Raw genomic sequence first — 22312 nt, 5'->3', positions numbered from 1 at the left:
TAAAGAAGAAAGTTGAGATGCATGAACTTAAGTTCAACAAGGTGATGAATGCACCATGGTAGGCTCTATCGATTCTCACAAAGGAGTTTTTCCCAGATATGGTAAGCTGAAAAACTAGATGTGGTTCACTAAATGTGGTTCATAATTCATAGGTTTTACAGTTCACCATAAAAGAAAACCAACTTAATGACTCTCTGATAGAGCCTACCATGGAGCATTCACCAACTTCTAGAACCTAAGTTCATGCCTCTCAACTTTCTGCTTTATAATACCTAAAATCTCCTGACGGTTGTTAGCACTTCCCTTTAACTCCTTACGCATCGCAGCTACATTCTTTAACTCATCTTTGATGAGTTTATGTTCATGTGTTTCCTCCATGTATTTCCTTATGTCCAATGCACCTTCTGAATCAAGCACAAGTGTTTCAAGTGTGATTAACTTATCACGTAAAAACCAAACTTTCATGGAAAAACTCTCAAAAGCTTTCAGGTACTTATCCCATTTATCAAACTCTTCCTTAGTTGTGGTGAGCTTGCACTTTAATCTTACTAGCAATCTCTACGGTTAGTAGACAAATCAAACCCAACACTAACTTGTCATACAGGTCTTCCGGATGAAGAAATTCTTTCTTATACAAGCATAGTTTGTTGTAGCCCATCCTAACATCATCGGTGGTTACCAGATGGTCAATGCTGACTACATTGACCAGAATATGAATACGGAAGTCTTCATAAGAGTTGGCTTCTTCGAATGAAAGATGGGGTTCGGTTGGTCTAGAACTTCTTAACCGTCCTCTCAATACTGTTTCCAAGATCTCCGAGAATGTACCTTATCGGACATCTTGGAAACGGTAATGAAGTGGTGGTTCAGAGGTTCTAGAATATTATAGACAACCGAACCCCAAATTTCATTCGAAGAAATCAATTCTTTTGAATACTTGTTCTGGTCAATGGAGTCAGGATCGACCATCAGCTAACCGATGATGTTAGAATGGGCTACTACAAACTATGCTTGTATAAGAAAGAAATTTTTTCATCCGGGAGACGTGTATGACAGGTTAGTGGTGGGTATAAATCGTTCTAACTGTAGAGATTGCTGGTGAAATTAAGAAGTGCAAGCTTAACACAGCTTAGGAAGAGCTTGATAAATGGGATAAGTACCTGAAAGCATTCTTGGGTTTTGGCATGAAAGTTGGGTTATTACACGATAAGTTTACCACCTTGAAACACTTGTGCTTGATTAAAAAGGTGCATTGGACATAAAGTAGTACATGGAGACAACACATGAACATAAACGCATAAAGATGAGTTAAAGAAAGTAACTGCCATGCATAAGGAATTGAAAGGAAGTGCTAAAAACTGTAAGATTACGAGTATTTTAAAGAAGAAAGTTGAGATGCATGAACTTACGTTCAACTAGTGTTGGTGCACTTGTGTCTGTACTTTGTCTGTATTCGGTCTGTATATAAACGATGTCCTCGGTAGTCTGTAAGTTGACCAAGTCAATATCCTCCTAGTTTGACTTGGCCAACAGTTAACTTATGTTTGATATATGTGTCGATGTCGAAGGATAGACTCGAAGGATTCTGTTGATCCTTCGAGTGATCGAAAGATAGGCTTCGAACAATAGACCTCGAAAGGTGATCTTTCGAGGTCCTTGCTAATCCTTCGAAAGCTTTCTATCCGAAAGATGATCCTTCGGACCATCTTTCGGATCCTTCGACCAGGCATCATGAGCTGGGTATATAATACCCATGCAGTGTAGTGTGAAAGGTAGAGAGAGCACACAGACAAGAGATAGAGAGCTTGAGAGCATTCTGCTGGAAACACACACACACACTTGAGAGTTTACATCTTTGGGTTTTGTAAACATTGTGCTTGTAACCGTAACCTTCATACGTATTAATACAGTGGTGTTAATCGGTGAACTTTGTGTGTTCTTGTGTTTGTTCTTGCTTCATCCCGGTTTGCCTACTAGCTTGGATTCCGCACTCGCTAGTGGGTTAGTATAACAAGGTTTAGGTTGTTCTCGATCCTCCGAGAAAAGGGACCTACAAGTGGTATCAGAGCCTCGCTCTTTACCTTGTTTAAAACCGGTTTGTTCGAGTGCTTTGGTGTGTTTGGACACTTGGTTTAGCACTCGTTTTGGTAGTTTCCTTGCATTTTGAAACTGAAAAACGGATACTAAACCTATCGGAGTGTTCGGGGTCGGTTTGGGTAACATAAAAATCGTTTTTGTGAAACTTTGATTTTCCGGCCATTCTTCCGGTTTGTCTCCGGTGACTGCACTTGGGGATAAGGTTGCCATTTTGGGTAAACTTTTGAAAGTCAAATTGTTTGGTGAAAAGTTGGTGGCAGAACATCCTTTCTGCCGAAAGTTGGTACACCAACCTGTCACTTTTCTCACCAACCCATCAGTACTTTCGGCAGTGTGTCAGACGTCGAAAGATAACTTTCGAGCTCGAAGGATCATCCTTCGATCAAGGAGATTCGAAAGATAACCATCCTTCGAACATCCTTCGAAGTCAGTGTGTTATCCTTCGAGTCAAGGAATCTTTTCGATAGATACATCCTTCGAGTCACTGTTCATTACGAAAGATAAGGATCCTTCGTGTTGGGTGAATCTTTCAAGGTTATCTTTCGAGGTTATTGTTCGAGCCATCAACAGTGATCCTTCGAACACTGTTGATTCTTCGAACAAGTGTCATCTTTCGAGACCTGTGTTCGAAACATAAGGAGAATCTTTCGAAATTATCTTTCGAAAGATAAGGATCCTTCGTATAAATCAATCTTTCGAAGTCATCCTTCGAAGTTTTTGTTCGAAACTCAACAAGGATCTTTCGAACCCTGTTGATCATTCGAACAAGTATTGATCTTTCGAACAGGTTGGACCTTTCAATCCTTATCTGTTTTACACTTAACAGTTTGTGGTGTGTAGGTTTGGTGTTTCTATTTGATCAAAATGAGCTGTACAAGTCCATGGGATTGGAGTTTGGACTCACGAAACAGTCAAGAGTTAGTGACTGCTGCAGATTGGGCAAAGAGTATGGTACCACAGCCATCAATCAGTCCAAGTCAATGGGCTTTGGTATCCAATCAAAGTCAAAGTCTTCAGAACCTTCTGATTAGTGAAAGTGAAACTGGCAGCAACAATCGTCCACCTAAGTTGAACCATATGAACGATTTTCCATCATGGAAAAACCGTTTTCACACATATGTTCAGGGGCAAAGCACTGATCTTTGGACGTGTTTCATCAATGCGTTCAATACTAATCTTGAGACTGCTGCGTCAACTTCAGAAGGTTATGCAAATATGCTTGAAAATGACAAGAAGGCTTATGAATTGGAGAAAAAGGCCTTTGCAACACTTACTCAAGCACTCAACAAAGACATCTACCATCAGTTCTCATATTGCAAGACCACGAAAGCATTGTGGGATGCCTTAGTTGCTAGAGGAGAAGGCAATGCAGCTGCTCGAAAATCTCGGCATGATCTGTTGAAGAAAGAGTTTGAGTCCTTTCAGTTTTTGGAAAATGAGACTCTGAATGATATGATCACACGTTTCTATCATTTGATTAGTGAGATGTGTGCTTATGGAGTTGTCGCTACTCAACAAGAAATGGTGAGTAGATTTGCTGACGCCTTACCTCCAAAGTGGAGTTCCTTCATTGAACTGTTGAAGCATACTGGAACTCTAGATCAAGTCAACATCTATGAGTTCATTCAAAAGCTGGAACATAAAAATGATGAAGAGATTAGGAAAGCAAGGCGTGCTCCAGCTCCTCAGAATACAGAAATGTATCTTCCAGGATTCGATGTTTTGGCAAGATCTGCTGCACCTCAGCAACAGCAACCTAAGCTGCAGACTGCATTTGTGTCCAATACAAGTTCAAGTTCCTTTCCGTTTTCTCAATCAACAGCTGCTCCACCACAACCTCAATTCGACCCGAGGTCCTACATTCCTGTTCCAACACAGCCACAACCACAACCTCAACAACAACAACAGCAAGCTCACTATACAAGCAATCCTCAACCTCAACCCCAAAGTCATCACACAATCCGAGTCGACAACTCAAATCTTGCACACCTTAGCATTGAAGTTGCTAAGGAACATATGGAGATTATCAACACCATGGTCAGTGCATACTGTGGTTTGGTAGTAGGTCAGCTTGGAAACATCAACATGACCAATGAAGATTATGATCAGATCGACAAGGAAGAAATGGAGTTGATGGATATTAAATGGGCTTTTGCTAGTGCGGTTAGAAGGGCAAAAGATTTCATGGCACGAACTGGAAGAACTTCGTTGGAAGGAAAGAAAAACACGAAGTATGGGTTTGATATTAATGCCGTCACGTGCTTTAACTGTGGCGAGAAAGGGCACTTCAAACGTGAGTGCACTCGACCAACAAAACACGGCAATCACAACCCTTTCAGAAACCAGACAAATGTGAATGCCCAACAAGAAAACCGTGAGAGGAGGATGGTGGCAGTGAACAACAATCAGGGACAGCCTGGAACTACCAATCACAATCGGGCCTTGGCTGTTCAAGCTGATGAAGGATGTGACTGGTCAGTTCAGTTTGGTGAAGGAGATCAGGGAAGTGGAACTGCATTATATGCTAAGGTCATCGAGCAGGTACATAAAGAAGAATCTTCTGGGAGCGATGACAGTTCTGGTTATTCTGGCAGTTCGGATGAAGAAGGCTCTGTTTCTGGGGATAATCACTCAGAGCCTGATGTGAATGAAGAAGGTGAAGATATTCAGGATCTTCTGGATGAAGCTGATGAGCTCAAATGTCAGAAATCAATTCTGATTAGGAAGGCTGCTGCTACATCAACGGAAATGGAAAAGCTATTTTCTGAAGATGGAGCTTTTTCTTTTCAAACTGCCTTTATGGCAAATGGTTCAGCCTCTACTAGTCAGGTAACTTCTGAACCTCCTGCTCCTATTATCTGTAAATCATGTGCAGAGATGAAGCTTGAATCAGAAAAGCTTCATAGTCATAATCAGAGTTTGGTTATTGAACTATCGAAATGCAAAGAGGCGAATATGGCTTTAACTCGGAACGAAAAAGATTTTAAGGAAGTAATTGAAACTTTAAAGAAAAATGTTTCCGAAGTTAATAAAGTAGTTTACCACAAGCAAGTAAGTATAAATGAATATATTAACACTGTGGAAGAAACTAAGAAGCAACTAGCCATTGCCAAATCTGAGCATGATGCGATCAAACAGAAGTTGGATAGTTATTCTAACTCCCGATTTGTGCTTGATCACATCATCGATGTTCAACAATTGAAAGGGAATCAGAAAGGCATAGGGTACAAGAAGTGTCCGCCCCCTGTTATGAACAATTATACCAAAATGCCTGATGAGGAGGAAATGCCTCGGTATGAACCCAGTGTGCCTCTTGATTTTGAGGAATTTACTACTGGCCTAGGGTTCAAACCGGACAGTTCATCTAACACATCCGAAAAGCAACAAGAAGCATCAACATCCATGGATCAAAGTTCTCCAATCATTGAGGACTGTGAGACATCGGATGATGAACCAGAAGTGGATGTGAGTGAACAGGATAACTCACTTAACAAGATGAAAGGAGCTGTCATTCCCATTGAGAATCACATCCTGTGTGATCCTGACACTCCTGCCGTTTCATCAGTCGAGAAACAAGTGATAGATCCTGTCAAGGTTGAAAAGAAGGCGGTGTCTACTGTTAAAAGCAGTAATATGTTGTATACCTTGGTTGGAGATAGTAAAATCTATTCAGATCACGTTTTTCCAATTAAAAATGTAAATAAATCTTTGATTGATAAAGTCTTTGAAGACAATACAAACAAATTTTTGGGAAAAACTCTACCAGGAATTGTGGTGACACAATGTGATCCAATTCCTAAATCTGAAATTAGAAAACAGTTTAGGAATCAGAAATCTCCAACCACTCTACAACCTAGTGCTTCTAAAGGTAAACAACCAATCAATCGAGCTCAAAAGCCTGAAACAACAAGAGCTCGAGTTCAAAAGAAAGAAAAGGATGTCAAGTTTGTGTCATCCAAGGGTACTGATAAGATTGAAACTTTTGAAAACAAATCTAATACAGATTTTGTAAAACAAGTCACAATCTTAAAACGAAACAGTGATAACAATTACACTCAACACACAAACGGGTGTGATGAAAAGGCTAGTACCTCTGGGTCCACGACCTCAACATCTTGTGGTCAGTCAAGATCTCCTAAGCTTGTTGAAAGGAGAAAATGTTTTAAGTGTGGAACAATTGGGCACATTATCAGAAATTGCCCAAATGCTCCAAAGAAGAAATTTGTTGAGAAAACTCCACCTGAAACAGTTCACCCTCAACGTCGATCAGTTTCACCTAAACAAGATAAACGAACGGTAAAAGAACAAGAAACTAAACAACGACGTAAACACATAAAAACTGTTGAAAAAGCTTTAAAATCTGAAGTTAAAACAGTACAAAAGGAACCAAGTGTGTCACAACCTGTAAAACCAGAATATTCAAAAACTGGTGGGCACAGACAAACTTGGTTATCTAAGTCGGGTGACAATTCAGGGGGAGCAGTTGTTCTTGAAAACCATCAAGAGATAGAGCTTACGTATCGTGATGCCAAGGGACGACCCAAGACCACTAAGGCTTGGGTCCCCATTCTCAACTGATGTGTTTAATTGACATGTGCAGGATGTTCTAGGAGGAACTATTAATAGTCATTGGATTGTTGATAGTGGAGCATCCAGGCACATGACTGGCGACTTACGGCTCCTGTATGACGTGAGAAATATAAGAGGAGGGTATGTTGCCTTTGCGGGTGATAAAGGAGGGTACATCACTGGAGAAGGAAGTATCTCCAATGGCATCGTGTGTTTTGACAAGATCAATTATGTGAAGCAAATTGATCACAATCTTCTGAGTGTGTCGCAAATCTGCGATAAAAAGTTCTCAGTGATTTTTGATGACGCTGGCTGCTATGTGCTGAAACCTGGATTCAAAATTCCACAAGAATGGATTCTCTTATCTGCTCCGAGAGTTAATGATCTTTATATTCTCGACATGAGCCAGGCGATTACAACATCTGCACAAGTTACTTGTTTTGTCTCAAAAGCCACAGAAAAGGAGTCTATATCTTGGCACAGAAGAATGGGACACATTCACTTGAGGAAGATGAACCATTTGGTGAAAAATAATCTTGTGAATGGTGTGCCTGTAAGAAGTTTTCATTTGCAAGATATCTGTGTCTCGTGCCAAAAGGGAAAGCAAACGAAGAAGTCTCACCCTTTGAAGAAAATCAACACTGTCAGCATGCCTCTCGAACGTCTTCATATGGACCTTTTTGGACCTATGAAGCACAAGACAACGTTTGGTGATGCTTATTGTTTAGTAGTTACTGATGACTACTCTAGATTTTCTTGGGTATCTTTTATGGCACACAAGAGTGAAACTCCTGGCATCCTCAAGGATCTTCTTACAATGTTAGAAAATCTCTATACGTTGAAAGTAAAAAGGATCCGAAGCGACAATGGAACTGAATTCAAGAATCAAGTTATGGATGAATTTTGTACTTCTAAAGGCATTCTTCATGAGTACAGTTCTCGTTATACTCCACAACAAAATGGTGTCGCTGAGAGGAAGAATCGGACTATTATTGAAACTGCAAGAACAATGTTAGTAGAGTCGGAACTCCCTATTCAATTCTGGGGAGAGGCTGTATCGGCTGCTTGCTACACGTTGAACAGAGTTCTTACAGTTAAGAGACATGGCAAGACTTGTTTCGAACTCCTTCAGAGAAGGAAACCGGATCTTTCTTACCTTGAACCGTTTGGTGCTCCTTGTACTATGATTGAGCCGGATGGAAAGTTTGGTGCAAAAGCTATCGAGGGTTTCTTCCTTGGGTATGCTACTCCGAATTTTCGTGTTTGGAATCTAGCTACCAAAAAGATTGAGCTATGGAGTGAAGTTAGGGTTCAAAGGTACACGAGTCCTGTTAGGGCTCCGGGTGATCCGTGGATGTTCGATTATGATGGACTATTTGACTCCTTTAATCTGCCAACCTTTGACGAAGAATCAGCAGCGGCTCGAATGTTGTTGGAAAGTGACAACGCTGCTGTCTCGCCATTGGTTAGACCAATTGTTGTTGATCCTCAAGCTTCTACGTCTGTCAACAATATGGTTCAAAATGAGGTTTATGAAGATGCTGCTGATTATAATGACTCTTCGGAAGATGATGAATATCATGATGCAGCCGAAGGATCTTCAGCTCCAGCTGCTCCTGTTCAAGGTGCCTCTGGTGATACACCTCATACGCAGAATGTCGATACTGCTGAAGGGAATGCATCCACTTCTAACCACATTCCTGGTGTGGAGTTGGTTGTCGATCTTAATCTGAATAATTTGGGTATCAATGCTCGTGTACCGGACAATCCTGAAATGAGGATTCACGATACCCATCCCCAGCAGAATATCATAGGAGATGTCCATCGCGGTGTGCAGACGCGTAATCAGCTGAGAAACAACCGGAATGCTGGTTTATATTCAGCTATAAGAGAATCTGGTCAACAAAATGACTGGTCCTTCGCGTGTTACGTGTCACAAGAAGAACCAAAGTCGTGGAAAGAAGCATTGAAAGACAGTGCTTGGGTTGAAGCCATGCAAGAAGAATTGCAGCAATTTCACAAGCTGGGTGTTTGGAAGCTTGTTGAAAAGCCTGAGAATTACAAGAAGATTGGCACACGATGGGTCTTCAAATGCAAGAAAGACGACCGTGGAGTGGTTATTCGAAACAAAGCTCGTTTAGTCGTTCAAGGTTTTCGTCAGATAGAAGGGATCGACTACAACGAAGTCTATGCACCAGTTGCACGTCTGGAAGCTATTCGGATCTTTCTGGCTTATGCCTCATTCAAAGGATTCAAGGTTTACCAGATGGACGTCAAAAGTGCGTTTTTACATGGTGTGGTTGAAGAAGAGGTATATGTCGAACAGCCTCCAGGTTTTGAAGATCCTGTCCATCCTGATAGGGTTTGGTTGCTCAACAAAGCTCTCTATGGTCTTCATCAAGCGCCACGAGCTTGGTATGCAACCTTATCTACATATCTGCTGGAGAATGGTTTTCGAAGAGGTCTTATCGATTGTACTCTCTTCATCAAAGAACAAGATGGAGATCTTCTTCTGGTACAGGTATATGTTGATGATATTATTTTTGGTTCTACTAATGATGTTTTGTGTAGGAATTTCGAGCGCATCATGCAGGATAAGTTCGAGATGAGTGCTATGGGGGAAATGAATTTCTTTTTGGGCCTACAAGTGCAACAAACGGAGTCTGGGATATTTATCCATCAGACTAAATATGTTGGAGACATCTTGAGCCGGTTCCAGATGTCCGATGCAACGCCCATTGGTACCCCACTGCCGACTAATCACGGAATAACTCCTGACTTGAAGGGTGAACCTGTTAGTCCTTCATACTATCGCGCGATGATCGGATCCCTTATGTATCTCACAGCATCAAGGCCAGATATAATGTATCCAACGTGCCTACTTGCCAGATATCAAGTTAATCCGAAGGCCTCACATCTTGCAGCTGTCAAAAGGATTTTTCGTTATTTGAAGGCTTACCCCGACACCGGTCTGTGGTATCCTAGGGATAATAACTTTGACTTGGTCGCATTCAGTGATTCTGATTTTGGCGGATGTAAAATCGACGGCAAATCCACAACGGCTGGATGTCAGTTTTTAGGAAATCGCCTAGTCACATGGCAGTGCAAGAAGCAGACGTGTGTCGCTACATCAACATGCGAAGCTGAATACATTGCTGCCTCAAGTTGTTGCTCCCAAGTTCTTTGGATCCAACAACAATTGCGGGACTACGGTTTTGAATTCCTAACTACTCCTATTTACGTTGATAATTCTGCTGCTTTAGATATCACTAAAAATCCCGTGCAGCATTCAAAGACCAAACACATCGAAATCAAATATCACTTCATACGTGATTGCTTTGAGAAAAGGCTAATCGATGTTGTTAAGGTCCACACCGATGACCAACGTGCCGACTTATTTACCAAAGCTTTTGACAAATCTAGATTTGACTTTTTATTATTGGTAAACGGCATTAAGGTCAAGCAAGAGTAAACCAACATCGGAAAATCATTTTTGTAAATATCTTTGTGTGTTTTAAATTTATCTTAGTTTGTTGATTTTAGGGGGAGTATATCCAAAAATCGGAAAATACAAAAACATCGAAAAATTTCAAAAACACAAAAACAATAGAAAAGCAAAAATGAGTTTCCTGGCGAGCAAAAGAGAAAATGATAGTACATCAGTGGTCTATCCAAACCTCTTTAAACCTTAAATGCAAAACGATAAGCAGCTCTATATAAGATGTATCGGTAGGCTCACAATCATTTTAAAATGTGCAGGGTGATATAAATCTTAATCGACTGAAGACCAGGTGGGAACCATTCATTGGCATATGGTCTTAGTACCGAAATTTCGTTTGATAGATTGCCGAGGTTCTGAGATATTCGGTCTTTATGCTGCTTATCATCTGGGTATCATGGTTGTATCTTTTACCGAAAAATAACGGGGACGCAAGTCTAGATCTTCCATGATACTATACATACGTGTACATATTACATACTGCATTCGACCTCAATAAGTGATAAACAATCACATGTCCAAATCAAATAAGTGATAAAATATCACATTTATCCGGGTGTCAAGTTCGTCTCTCTGCTGTACGGAAGTACTGACCTGTTCACGGACTTGCACCTGTGCCCTCATGCATATGAAAATCAAGTTCCTCATCAATAAGTGATTATATCACATAGGGCTTGTTTTCAAATCAAAATAAGTGAGTATCTCACATTTTATACGGTCAAACAGATGATAATCGGTATACTCACCGGTAAGATGAACTCTCGTGCATACCTTGATACGGGAATGTGTCGTGATGTGGATGAACACCGGTCGGTAAGTATAAATCATACCTTAACGTATCCCCTCGCCATGATTACATCTGATAAGTTGAGCTTAAGTGGATAACAATACCGATAATTGTTATAGGATGTTTATCTTAATGTTAAATAACTGAACAACAAGAGTGTTTTGGCATGACCGTACACTGATATGATTCTCTTACCCTCGAAACTCGCAAAAAGAATGTTTGTATATATTTATTTACTGCTTAACCGTTATTGTTCTTCTTTTAAACAGTTTCGTCGTTTGGTGCATATCAGCACGACATTAGCGGTGATGTCGTTTGATAACACTCAAAGGATTTTAAATTGTTGTCTTTTACTTTCAAAAATACCAAAAAGATTTTAGGCTTGTTTTAATATAAACTTTATAAAAGCCAAAAAGATTTTATTTCTGCTTTATTTTCGATCGTACGATGTTGGAGCTCAAGTCTTCGTTACCTGAAACCTGACTGAAAACCGAACTGACTAAATCTTCATAAACGGTCGAAATTTGCATGTTTTGAAAGTTAAAGACTAAAATTGACAAATTTTATTAAACTTTCAAACTGTCGGACGGTGTTTGATTGTGACATGGTCATACGTGTGTCATTTGTTTATACTATATTCCAAGCAGTTGTTCTCATTACGCGTTTAGATTTCTTGCATGTGCAGATTCTAAAGGCAAGGAGAACATGGTCGATGACAAGCTTTGGAGTGAAAACACGACGAGAAGGCGCTCAAAAGATGAAGATGATCGAGTTGCTGCTGGCCATCATCAACACCACCAGGATCTCACTTCATAAAGTTAAAGTATTTCACGAGCATAACTCAAGGGGGAGCTTATGTTAAGGGGGAGTTTGTCAACACACTTCCTACATGATACGGGTAGTTTGTTGATACACTCTCTGCTTTCAAGACGTGAAGACTTTGAAGATCCTCCGACATTGAAGACTTGAAAGGACATCAGAGTTTTGGTAACTCGAAGACCAAAGACCGTCGAAATTCAAGACGAGTCTGCAACTATAGAAGATAAAGACAAAGCTACAGCCAAGGGGGAGTTTGTTGGTGCACTTGTGTCTGTACTTTGTCTGTGTTCGGTCTGTATGAAAACGATGTCCTAAGTCAGTCTGTAAGTTGACCAAGTCAACTATCCTCCTAGTTTGACTTGGACAACATGATGTTGTCTGGATCGAAGGATAGCCTCGAAGGATACAACTGATCCTTCGAGGTGCTCGAAAGATATGGTTCGACCATGGTTCAACCATTAGACATCGAAGGATGATCCTTCGATGTCCATGCTGATCGTTCGAGCTCCCTGTCATCGATAGATGATCCTTCGGACCATCTATCGAGTCCTTCGACCAGATCTGCTATGTATGGGTATAAATACCCATGCAGTGTGTTAGTGTTAGACAGAGAGCACACAGACAAGAGATGCACACATAGAGAGCTTGAGAGCATTCTGCTGGAAACACACACACTTGAGAGTTTACATCTTTGGTTTTGTAAACATTGTGCTTGTAACCGTAACCTTCATACGTATTAATACAGTGGTGTTAATCGGTGAACTTTGTGTGTTCTTGTGTTTGTTCTTGCTTCATCCCGGTTTGCCTACTAGCTTGGATTCCGCACTCGCTAGTGGGTTAGTATAACAAGGTTTAGGTTGTTCTCGATCCTCCGAGAAAAGGGACCTACAGTCTCGACTAATCACGTTATGGTTGCGAGTAGCAACCTCATGGTTGCGAGTGATGACGTTATGGTTGCGAGTAGCAACCTCATGGTTGCGAGTAGCAACCTCGCTAACAGCTGTTAATTGTGATATCATAACCGAAAAATTCGAAATTAAGGGATTATGGGATATTATTTCCTGTTTTAAAGTGATCTAATTTTATCAACATATTTCGAAAAAATAATAACTGTTTATCTAATAACCGTTTCGAATAAAATTAAAAGATAAAATTAGATCAAACATGGAAAAAACACCCATTAATCCTAAATCATTCCAAAACATAACAGAATACTTCGAATTTTCTCAAGAACATGATGAACCCTAAAACATAAAACATAAATTCTGGAACCCGAAACCTGAATTTTAATAGTTTTTCTAAACAGATTTCGGCTAAAACATAAACCAGTTAAATTCGATTGAACATACAATTAATTCTTTTTCCCGAAAACAAAGATCTCGAGTCGATCTCCATGACTCGAAATCGGCTGTTATGTTCATAAGGTTTCAAAAATTCCGTTTTCCAAGTTTCAATCCCAGAATTATGGATACGAAAACAGAACTGACTAATCAACATATGCTCTGATACCACATGTTGGTTCAGTTCTGTTTATGCATGAAGGAAAACATATAAATCATACCTGTCACAGCAAATAGTGCAGAAGAGAATCCAGTGAGGGAGTTCGACATGCCTGTCATCTTGATCTGGTTCCTCCTTAGGGTGCTGACTGATGATGGGGCTTAGAAACCGAAAAGGGTATCGGTTAGGAGAGGAGGTTTCGTGATGATGTTATGGCTAATGGGGTGGTGTAATTGTGTAACTGAGTAACCCCTAAACCTCCACATAACTCTCCTTATATAAGCACCCAGGAGGAAACCTAATTAGTTACTAAGGGTAATATGGTCCATCAACAATTACCAACTAATTAAATAATAGGTTCTAATATATTTTGATCTCTATAATGTAAATGATTATGATGGCTATAGATTAAATATTAATACGTAATATATTTAATCTTACATTAATAACTCTTATGTACCAAAAGAAGTCTCATGTCTCAAATGAGAAAAACAAAAACAAAAAACAAAAGAAAAAAAAAACAAAAACTATTGTATTATACATGTACAAAGATTGCCCTTCCATTAGCAATATAGAGGTAAGTTCACCATTTCTTGTATGTTTTGTTTGTGATGAAATGTATCTCACCTGACCAACTAATTTGTATCTTTTGCAAAGATCATGAACTTTTTCATTAGATAAGATATATTCACATCATTGAAAACAACTTCTATAGTAATGTTTGCTAGCTCATTAAGCTTTTTATATTCAGCATACTACTCAACCTGACTCGTAATGTTCTTCACATGATCACTCGTAATGTTCTTCACATGATCAAGTATTGCCATATATAATTGGTTTTATGGGATCACTCTTTAAGAAAAATAGCCAATCATCATATGAGCTATTGATAACATTATTGTTTTACCAACAACCAACGGACTTGTAGCAACTCCCTCACGATCCATCCATGTAGGGTGTGTTTGGTTCGCAGAAACTCAATGGAATTTAAGGGAATTTGAATCTATATTTCATCTCTTAAGATGTTTTATTCACACAATTTGTTGTAATTGGAATTTCAATTCCAATCTTCATGTGTTTGGTTGACAAGGGAATTGAAATTCACCATGAATTCAGTCAAATTCCTTTAACTAAAGGAATTCAAAACCTCTTCCTATATGTGAAGGAATTAAAGCAAATTCATTGAAATCGGCGATCATTTCAACCCGCACCATTTCAACCCAAACGGTTTCTACCCGTATCGTATCGTTTCGACTCCAACTGTTTAGACGCGAATCGTTTGGAACCGAGCCGTTTTAACGCAGACCGTTTTGACCTGAACCGTTTCGAATTGAACTGTTTTGACGCGAATCGTTTGGGTTTGGAACCCAACCGTTTTGACCCGTACCATTTTCACCCAAACCGTTTTGACGCGAACCGTTTGGAACCGAGCCGTTCTTTTGACGGCAAATGTTTGGAACCAAATCGGTTTTAACAAATCGGTTTTAGACCTCATTGCTTTTGTGTGCTTCCTGCTTTTTTAAACCAAGGATTAAAGTTATAATTACATACACTTTCCTAGCTAACACTCTAGCTATGAATATGGTGACTTACAAATTTCCTTGGAAGGTTTTACACATATAGGCCACACACTGAACTCGCACTCAAAAGCTTGACACACTAAGCTATGGGGTCAAGTGATAAAAAAATTTAATGTGGACACATGTGTTTATATTCTTGTTGAGATGTACGGAATTGACAAGTGACAGTTACGCATAACATCTTCTCAGCATATTGTCTTCATCGAATGATAGGCTGACATGTGACATCTCTTTTTCATTGGCGAGTCTTCTTCATTAATCTTCAGTAGAGGTGATTTGCTTCATTTGCCAGTTCTTTTTCTCTTCATCAGTTGGTAAGTTGTCATCGTATGCAAGTTTCTTAACCACTGATTCTTCATCGCTTATAAGTTTCGCCCATGAGCGACAAATGCCACCAGACACAACTTGTAACAACAGCTCAAGGGTTCCTTTGGTGAGTCTTCTTCATTAGCAACAAAACCTTATTAGTGACAAGTCTTTATAAGTAGTAACCTTTTGTCAACGTGAAGATTAAGCATCATTTCAAACTTTGAAATTGCATACCACTGGAACTGCATGATAGAGTCTTGAGAGTTTCGTTAAAATCTGCATTAAGATACTGTATCTTTTCTAGGCTTTCTTCACTCACACCGTTTGCAAATTCTTCAACATCTGTGATAGAATGTCTTCTTTCTTCAACTGCAGTCAAGGGTCAAACAACACAATTTGACATTAGTAGGCGAACCCATTGCTTTCAAATTAAAAATAACAAGATTATAATCATCACATTCTAAATGCTATTAAAAGAAAGTTACACGATTATTAAAAATGGTTTGTTTTTTGTAATCATAGTTAAAACATTAACTAGATATAAGGTTTAAAGAAAATTAAGGTGTTTTCATCTCAGTCAAACAGTCCAACCTGACCCGACCCATTTCAACCCTACTAAAAAGGTAACCATTTTTCAAAACCCCAGACCTCTTTCGACCCGTTACCCAACCCACCAATGATTTTATGGGAAAAAAAAGTATCCGCTTACTAGAAATCATCTTGTCCCCTGTTCATTTGTTCAGTCTTGGTCTAGATCAGCTAATAAACAAACTCATCAACCACTTTGATCTTCTTGCATTTAGCTTAGCCTCTGGTGTGATATTTAAAAATTCCTTAAATTTCCTGGTTATGCTGATTGCTGTCAACATCAATTCCCAAAGCAATTTTGAATGTCAAATCCAACATGCTTTCATGAATGAATCCTGTGTTATATCATTAATACCAATAATCAAAACCAGGTTTATTGAAAGGAAGTTACACCGCTAAAATCTCTCTGTTCTCACATTTGTCCCATTCAACTGTGAATGTTCCATCACCTTGAAGAACCTTTAGGATGTAATGGTTACATGTCCCTGCAACATTTAGTTGTAATGTATAAGATTATCGGTTGTCATAATGAAAATGGAACCGTTTTGTGCACCTCTGCACCTCTAGACACTAGGCTGCCGGCGATTTAGGGCATGTTTGGCTAAACTTTTTGAAACAACTTATTGACTTATTGGCTTTTTAAAAATACCAATAAGTCAAAATAATGTTTTTCGGTAATTAAAAATGACTTTTCTAGGCTTTCTTCACTCACACTGTTTGCAAATTCCTCAACATCTGTGACTTTGGATGTGTGTTGTTGATATTCAGAAACCTTGCAAACTCTTTCTTCAACTGCAGTCAATGGTCAAACAACCCATTATGACATTAGTGGCCAATTAAACCCATTGCGTTTCAAATTATTTTAACAAGAATGTAATCAAAACACATAACACTTACTAGACACTATTAAAAGAAAGTTAGACTACTATTATAAATAGTATATATATATATTCTTTATGTAATCGTAGTTGAAACATTAACTAGAAATAAGCTTATAAGAAAATAAAAGTGTTTGCATGTCACTATGTCAGTCCAACAATTCAACCTGACCCGACCAATATCATCCCTGCTAAAAAGTTAACCACTAGACCTCTTTCAACTCGTTATCCACCCAACCCATAATTTTTATGGGGAAAAACTATCCTCATACCAAAAATCATCTGGTACCTTGTGCATAAGTTCCTTTCAGTCAACCAATTTGACCCTTCCCTTTAACCGGCTTACGACCGAACCGATTTTGACTCAACGGTTTTAACCAAAATTGACCAAACCGAGCTGGTTTTGCTAAACACCCAAATGAAGACTATGAATTATGAAATAGTTTATGTTGGGCTAAATAACATTCCTTAAATGTAAACCAGTTGGGCTTCCAACATTAAAACAGGCCCAAACTAGAAAGAAACCAGTAGCCAAAACTTTGAAAATGAATAATTAGAGGTTTGACGATGTTAATTGTTATCCAACCCACCCATAATTTTTATGGGAAAAAAGTATAAGCTTACCAGAAATGATGTTGTCCATTATCAAGCACTTTGTCCCTTTCCTTTAACTTAGCCTCTAGTCCGATATTTGACAATTTCTTAAGACCTTCACTTTGAATATTGAATCCAACTGATTTTCATGAATAAATCCTGTGTTATACCATGAATACTAATAATCAAAACCAGTTTGTTATATTATGGGGTAGTCAAATGTTGTTGACTTAAAGGAACTTACACTTATGTCATCGACTCTTTGCCTGTTATTAGCTGATTCAGTAATTATACGCGCGAGTTTTACTGCACTTTACTCAAGATACTTTCCCTGAAAAATCACACCTTGAGACTTTTCTCTGTTCTTGAAGTTGACCTGGTCAACTGTGAATGTTCCTGCAAAAGTTTAGTTGTAATATATAAGTTATTCACAGACTTCATATCAAGTATTAATACAATTAATCAAATTAGAAATGTTTATTTTCTTTATCATAACTCCGCAGTAAACAAAATGCCTAAATTAATCAAACCAAATGCAACATACCATTTGAAGCTTTCTTAGTTTTCCTTTACTTAGCCTCTGGTCTAATATTTAAAGCTTTCTTAGTTTTCCTTGTTATGTCAACATACCATTTGAGAGTCAATGCAGTTACATCATCAAAAGCATTATATATCTAAGACCTCCTTCAGTTAAATCAAATCCTACATGAATAAACCCTGTGTTATATCATGAATGCGAATAGTCAAAACCAGGTCATTGTATTATGCACTAGTCATATGTTGCTGACTGAAAGGAACTTACACTGCTAAAATCTCTCTTATCTCATTTTTTTCCTGGTCAACAGTGAATGTTCCATCACCTAGAAGATCCTTTAGGATGTCATGGTCTTAAGTCCCTGCAAAATTTTGTTGTAATATATAAGATATTCTGTTGTTCCGCTATACAGAAGCTTCTCATCTAAAAAAGAATAATGGAAATGCTTAATTTACATGTTTACCAAAATCAAATCAGCTAACGTAATTTCCGTATTGAAATGTAATCATTGAACATACTCAGTGCACCAAGCTGCAAAAAGGATAATGAAAATGGCTAAGATTAAAAAAAAAAACGAAATTGAAAGTCAACTTGAAAATAAACAGAGTAATAAATAGAATCTTTCACCATACATTCTATGCAACAATATATATATATATATTAGTTTAAACTTATGAAAAGTGATTACTGATTTCAACATATAAATTATTGTTATCGTTAAAACTCAGATTTAGCCCCATTCTGAGATGGGCTTTTTCAACCCCCCTGTTGTAAGCGTAACCAATTTGGAAGGCCAAAGCCCACGAGGAAAGGAAGCATCAATCATTGGACATATTAGAGAAAAAGAGCTTTTAGTTTACCCAACGTGTTCCATTTTGAACCTCTGACTACTAGTAACCCCATGTTGATAAGTCAAAGGCCCTGCAGTTAAATCAAAGTATGAGAAATTGATAAAGATTTGAGATTGCATACCACTCGAACTGCATGATAGAGTCTTGAGAGTTTTGTTAAAATTGCATTACTCTAACTACAAGTAACAATGAGGGTTCATTAAATAATTATTAATATACGTTTTAGGATAATCTAGATACTTTTGCTTTGGTCAAATGACATAACATGAAGGTTGACTTTTAAACTAGACCACAAAAATTTTTACAAATCAAGAGTTTAGTTACATGATCCAAATGAAAAGGAAATGGTCGATATGGGTTGTATTGTACTGACCTTAAAAGCCTGAAACTTAAAGAAGCTTTCAAAGAAACAACACTTTGACGAAACCATTTTTCTGATAAAGCGGCAGTATCCTCCTTCTTCACAACATAACCATCAGATACATCATGCATTATCCATATCTGTAAAGCATATAAATTTGGGCATATGATGGTATTGTTTTATCCTAGTAGACAACAACATATGAAAAATTGCAACATCTGTATTACTTCTCTTTTTTATTACCTTTTTAGGATGTAAAGTTATCCAATGTGTATTTTCGAAACATAAAACCCCTGAAAATTTTTAATAACCAAAATTAGTAACAAAATTTTTAAAACTAATTATCAATAACTTTTTTTTTAATTTTTTGACAAAAAGAGCTTTGGGTTGACCCAACGAGATCCATTTTGAACCTCTTACTCCAATAAATACTAGTAACCATGTTGATTAGTCAAAGACCAGACCAGTTAAGTCAAAGTATGAAAAATTGATAAAGATTTGAGATTGCATACCATGGGAACTGCATGAAAGAGTCTTGAGAGTTTCGTTAAAATCTGCATTAAGATATTGTATCTTTTCTAGGCTTTCTTCACTCACACTGTTTGCAAATTCTTCAACATCTGTGACTTTGGACGTGTGTTGTTGCTATGCAGAAACCTTGATAGAATGTCTTCTTTCTTCAACTGCAGTCAAGGGTCAAACAACACAATTTGACATTAGTAGGCAAACCCATTGCTTTCAAATTAAAAATAACAAAATTATAATCATCACATTCTAAACACTATTAAAACATTAACTAGATACAAGGTTTAAAGAAAATTAAGGTGTTTTCATCTCAGTCAAACAATCCAACCTGACCCGGCCCATTTCAACCCTACTAAAAAGGTAACCATTTTTCAAAACCCAGACCTCTTTCGACTCGTTACCCAACCCACCAATGATTTTATTTTTATGGGAGAAAAAGTATCCGCTTACTAGAAATCATCTTGTCCCCTGTTCATTTGTTCAGTCTTAGTCTAGATCAGCTAATAAACATGCTTTGATGAATAAATCCTGTATTATATCATGAATACAAATAATCAAAACCAGTTTGCAATATTATGGTGTAGTCAAATGTTGTTGACTTAAAAGGAACTTACACTTATGTCATCGACACTTTGTCTGTTATTAGCTGATTCAGTAATTATATGCGCGAGTTTTACTGCACTTTACTCAAGATACTTTCCCTGAAAATTCACACCTTGAGACTTTTCTCTGTTCTTGAATTTGACCTGGTCAACTGTGAATGTTCCATCACCCAGAAGATCCTTTAGGATATGTTCCTGCAAAAATTTAGTTGTAATATATAAGTTCTTCACAGACTTCATATCAAGTATTAATACAATTAATGAAATTAGCTATGTTTGTTTTCTTTAACATAACTCCGCAGTAAAATAAATGCCTAAATTAATCAAAACAAATGCAGATCTAAACCCTAATTTGTATCTTCAACTTGTGAATCAGATTCAACTTTGTAATCGAGACTCGAAGTAAGTTCAATCAAATTTCATTATTTATTACTATAACACGTCAATAATTCCACAAACCACACCAAAACCCTAACTAAAGTCAATTCGGATGATCTAGCAACCAAAAAAACAATAACAATAACAATAATAATAATAATAATAATAATAATAATAATAATAATAATAATAATAATAATAATAATAATAATAATAATAATAATTTAAACTCATGAAAACTGATTTCAACATATAAATTAATGTCATCAAGAAAATTCAATTTTAGGTTTTGAGCAACAGATCCTATTCCAACAAAAACAAAAAACACGCACATGATGTCTGAGAATACCAGTTTATCATATGGAAATCAGAGGGTATTTAATTAACAAGTACCTGCCGTCCATGAAGATGCAGGGGATATGAGAGATTCGGGGCCAGTAGTGGGAGCCTCTTCCTGAACACCTTTCTTCCAATTTTGGGCATTCGTCAATCATCAAACTCAAAAGTGAAGGTAACAGCGTCTCTGGTAGATCGTTCACCTTTGGACATCTGTGAATGGTGAGATGTTGAAGGGATGTGAGGTGTTGGAGTCCCCTTGAAAGTGATTCCAGTTTATCAAATTCGATTATAGCAAGAGATGTAAGAGAAGAAGGGAAAAGGTGGGACAATTGACTAAAATTCCTCACATCAGGTTCGTCATATAAAGATAGCTCAACAAGGGAAGGTGGGAAATTCTGATTGCCCCATTCTGAGATGGGCTTTTTCAACCCCCCTACTTCAAGGCTAACCAATTTGGGAGGCCAAAGCCCACGAGGAAAGGAAGCATCAATACCTGGACACCTTTTGATTTTTAGATCTTTTAACAATGTGAGATTCGATAGCGTAGGTAATGACGCCAGACTTTTACAATCACTAACTGACAAACTGGTGAGGTTTGATAGCTCAGGTAATGACTCCAGAATTTCACAATCACTAATTGACAAACTGGTGAGGTTTGATAGCTGAAGCTCTGGAAGTGACACGATATGTGGGCATCTTTCTATATCCAGCCTGGTGAGGTGAGTGGAGTTACTCAATTCACTGATTGATCTTACATTTTCCCATTTATCAATATATAGGGTTTCAAGCATTGGCATGCTTGTGTTGTTGATTTTTCCCTCCAGTTTATCACAATCTCTTATACGAAGTGATTTGAGCTTATTCCCTCCTTCTTTTGGGAGGTAGACATCTGTAATATCTGAACAATCAAGAATTTCCAAACTCTCAATGCTATTTGGACAGCATAAACGCTTTATGCTACTACAAGAATCTACATACAAACTCCTAAGAGATAACAGGGTGCTGCTCCCAAAATTGTCATCCTCCTCTTTCTCTTCTAAACTTACCAAACCTGAACATAACCATAATCTCAATTCCTTTAATCTCACAAGAAGCTTACTTGCCTCTGTTTCTGATTCCCACAAGTATTTTATTTCATCACAACTATTGATAATTAATCCTTCAACTTCCTTAAGATACCTTATAACTCCTCTCCACACCTCATATGTAAGCCCTGATACATAACTTATTTCCAATTTAGTGACTGATGAAGCTACCTGAACCAGACTTCTCAACACACCATTACCACATCTGTCAATTTCAATAACCTTGAGTGAAGGCAGTGCTTGAAGTGAGACATTAATCAATTGTGGACAATTCTTTACATAAAGCTCTTTAAGGCATGGAAACACTGCTGCTGAACCCTCATTTTTAGTTGACCACCCCTCCCATCCAGACATATCTTCAAATGTTAGAACTTCAAGTGAACGGAAGGCGTTAACATCATTTCCGGTTAACTCCA

The 22312-nt window shown here is 38.0% G+C and overlaps 1 protein-coding gene across 2 annotated transcripts in view; it reads right to left on the bottom strand.

The window, feature by feature from the left end:
• Positions 1–22312, bottom strand: part of LOC110894040 (putative disease resistance RPP13-like protein 1) — a 104325-nt gene that overhangs the window by 33721 nt on the left and 48292 nt on the right. Inside the window, exons 2-15 of one of the 2 annotated variants that reach the window (XM_035981757.1) lie at positions 20107–20289; positions 19943–20020; positions 19480–19650; positions 18980–19107; positions 18616–18676; positions 18219–18286; positions 18023–18116; positions 17465–17937; positions 17251–17379; positions 16461–16540; positions 16165–16233; positions 15870–16083; positions 15395–15529; positions 14763–15293 (exon numbers count right to left, since the gene is read on the bottom strand). In XM_035981757.1, coding sequence (XP_035837650.1) covers positions 20277–20289 — 13 coding nt within the window. In that variant the 3' untranslated portion in view covers positions 14763–15293; positions 15395–15529; positions 15870–16083; ... (9 more) ...; positions 19943–20020; positions 20107–20276. Of the gene's footprint in view, positions 15294–15394; positions 15530–15869; positions 16084–16164; positions 16234–16460; positions 16541–17250; positions 17380–17464; positions 17938–18022; positions 18117–18218; positions 18287–18615; positions 18677–18979; positions 19108–19246; positions 19261–19479; positions 19651–19942; positions 20021–20106; positions 20290–22312 lie in introns of those variants that run through there. The other variant, XM_035981756.1, reaches the window with a different exon arrangement.

This window comes from Helianthus annuus, chromosome 13 (assembly GCF_002127325.2).
Source record: "Helianthus annuus cultivar XRQ/B chromosome 13, HanXRQr2.0-SUNRISE, whole genome shotgun sequence".
Classification (NCBI taxonomy): domain Eukaryota; kingdom Viridiplantae; phylum Streptophyta; class Magnoliopsida; order Asterales; family Asteraceae; genus Helianthus; species Helianthus annuus.
This window is presented reverse-complemented; position numbering and strand designations above follow the sequence as displayed.